This window comes from Chinchilla lanigera, unplaced genomic scaffold, assembly GCF_000276665.1.
Source record: "Chinchilla lanigera isolate Chin_1 unplaced genomic scaffold, ChiLan1.0 scaffold00086, whole genome shotgun sequence".
Taxonomy (NCBI): Eukaryota; Metazoa; Chordata; class Mammalia; order Rodentia; family Chinchillidae; genus Chinchilla; species Chinchilla lanigera.
In genome coordinates, this window is record NW_004955487.1 from 5,460,690 (window position 1) to 5,462,056 (window position 1,367).

At 54.6% G+C, this 1,367-nt stretch overlaps 1 protein-coding gene across 1 annotated transcript in view; it reads right to left on the reverse strand.

The window, feature by feature from the left end:
• Nucleotides 1-673, reverse strand: part of Cys1 (cystin 1) — a gene marked incomplete in the record, with an annotated part of 5,543 nt that extends 4,870 nt beyond the window's left edge. The window contains 1 exon segment of the mRNA XM_013504397.1: nucleotides 1-673. Within this exon segment, the coding sequence (XP_013359851.1) occupies nucleotides 1-532 (532 nt within the window).
• Nucleotides 674-1,367: the final 694 nt, after the last annotated feature.

Genomic DNA, 1,367 nt, shown 5'->3' on the forward strand with positions numbered 1-1,367 from the left:
GGGCCGCGGGGCTGTGGGGTCCCCGCCGCCTCTGCGCCCCGAAGCTCCGGCTGCTGCCACTGCCCATGGCGTCGCGAGCGCGCAGGCCCGGGTGGGGGGACGGGGAGGGGCAAGGAGGGGCCGGGGAGGCGGGGGACCGCGGGCGGCAGAGTATGGGGTGCGGGCCGGAGACAGGGTGCAGCCCAGGATGTGCGTGCAGCAGGTATCGGGTGCAGCCGAGATTCGGGGTGCAACAGGTATCTGGGCAGTCAGGAGTTGGGGTGCAGGGTGAGCTTCTGCCCTGGGGGTGGGAGCAGAGGGTGAGTCGGGGTGAGAGGAGGACGGGGTGGTCACGGGTGGGCGCCACCCCTAGACCTCCTGTGTCCCTTGCCGGGCTCCCAGAGTCTGCAAGGCCCCAGAGCAGAGGCGGCTCCCAAGAGCGTGGACATCCCACCGGGCTTGGCTTTTCTGGGTCACTGGGCGGTGACTCCCCACAGCCTGGCCAGCCTAGATTGCAGGAGGGGTGGTGACCCCGCCTGAAGGGGCCAAACATGGCCCTCAGGTTCAACTGGGAGGCCAGCGGTGTAGGCCAGCATTATTCTGGCCTCGGGGTTACTGTTTATCCAAAACAAAACAGAACCCTAAACTAGGCAGTGGTGGTGCACACCTGTAATCCCAGCATGCTGGAGGCTGAGGCAGGAGGATTGCCACAATTTTGAGGCCAGCCTGGGATACATAGTAAATTCAAGGCCAGCCTGAACTACATAGAAAAACCCTGTCAAAAAGAAAGAGAGAGAGGAAGAGAGAAAGAAAGAAAATTTTAAAAAGAAAGGAAGGAAGGAAGGAAAGAAAGATAAAAAGAAAAAGAAAAAAGTAGAGAAAGAGGCTCCCAGCTCAGGAGCCCATGTTGTTCTGAGCTGCAGTCGCCTCCTCCGTTCTCTCCTTCCTTGGAAGCACCTCTCTGGTCCTGGGTTCGCCTTTCACTGTTTTTATTTTTCCAGTCGTCCTGGACTTAGTCCTCACAGCTCGACTCGACACTCTGATTCAGACCAAATGGCAGAACAATTGTGGAAACTTTCCTAACCTAGGATGAAATGTTCCTGTTTTATCATTTTGGGAGTAGATACTAAAAATTTTACTCCTCAGAAAATAAACTAACCAGAGACTCAAATCCACGCCCTCTTATTGTTATTGTCAAAAGGACAAAGGGGCTGGGGTTTAGCTCAGCCGCACAGCGCCTGCCTGGCAAACGTGAATTTGTGAGTTACATTCCCGGTACTGGGAAAAAAAAAAAAAAGGACAAGAAAGTGTTTATAGCTACCCTCTTTTCTTTTCTCTTCTCTTCTCTTCTTTTCTTTATTTTTGAGACAGGGTCTCCCTATGTAGCC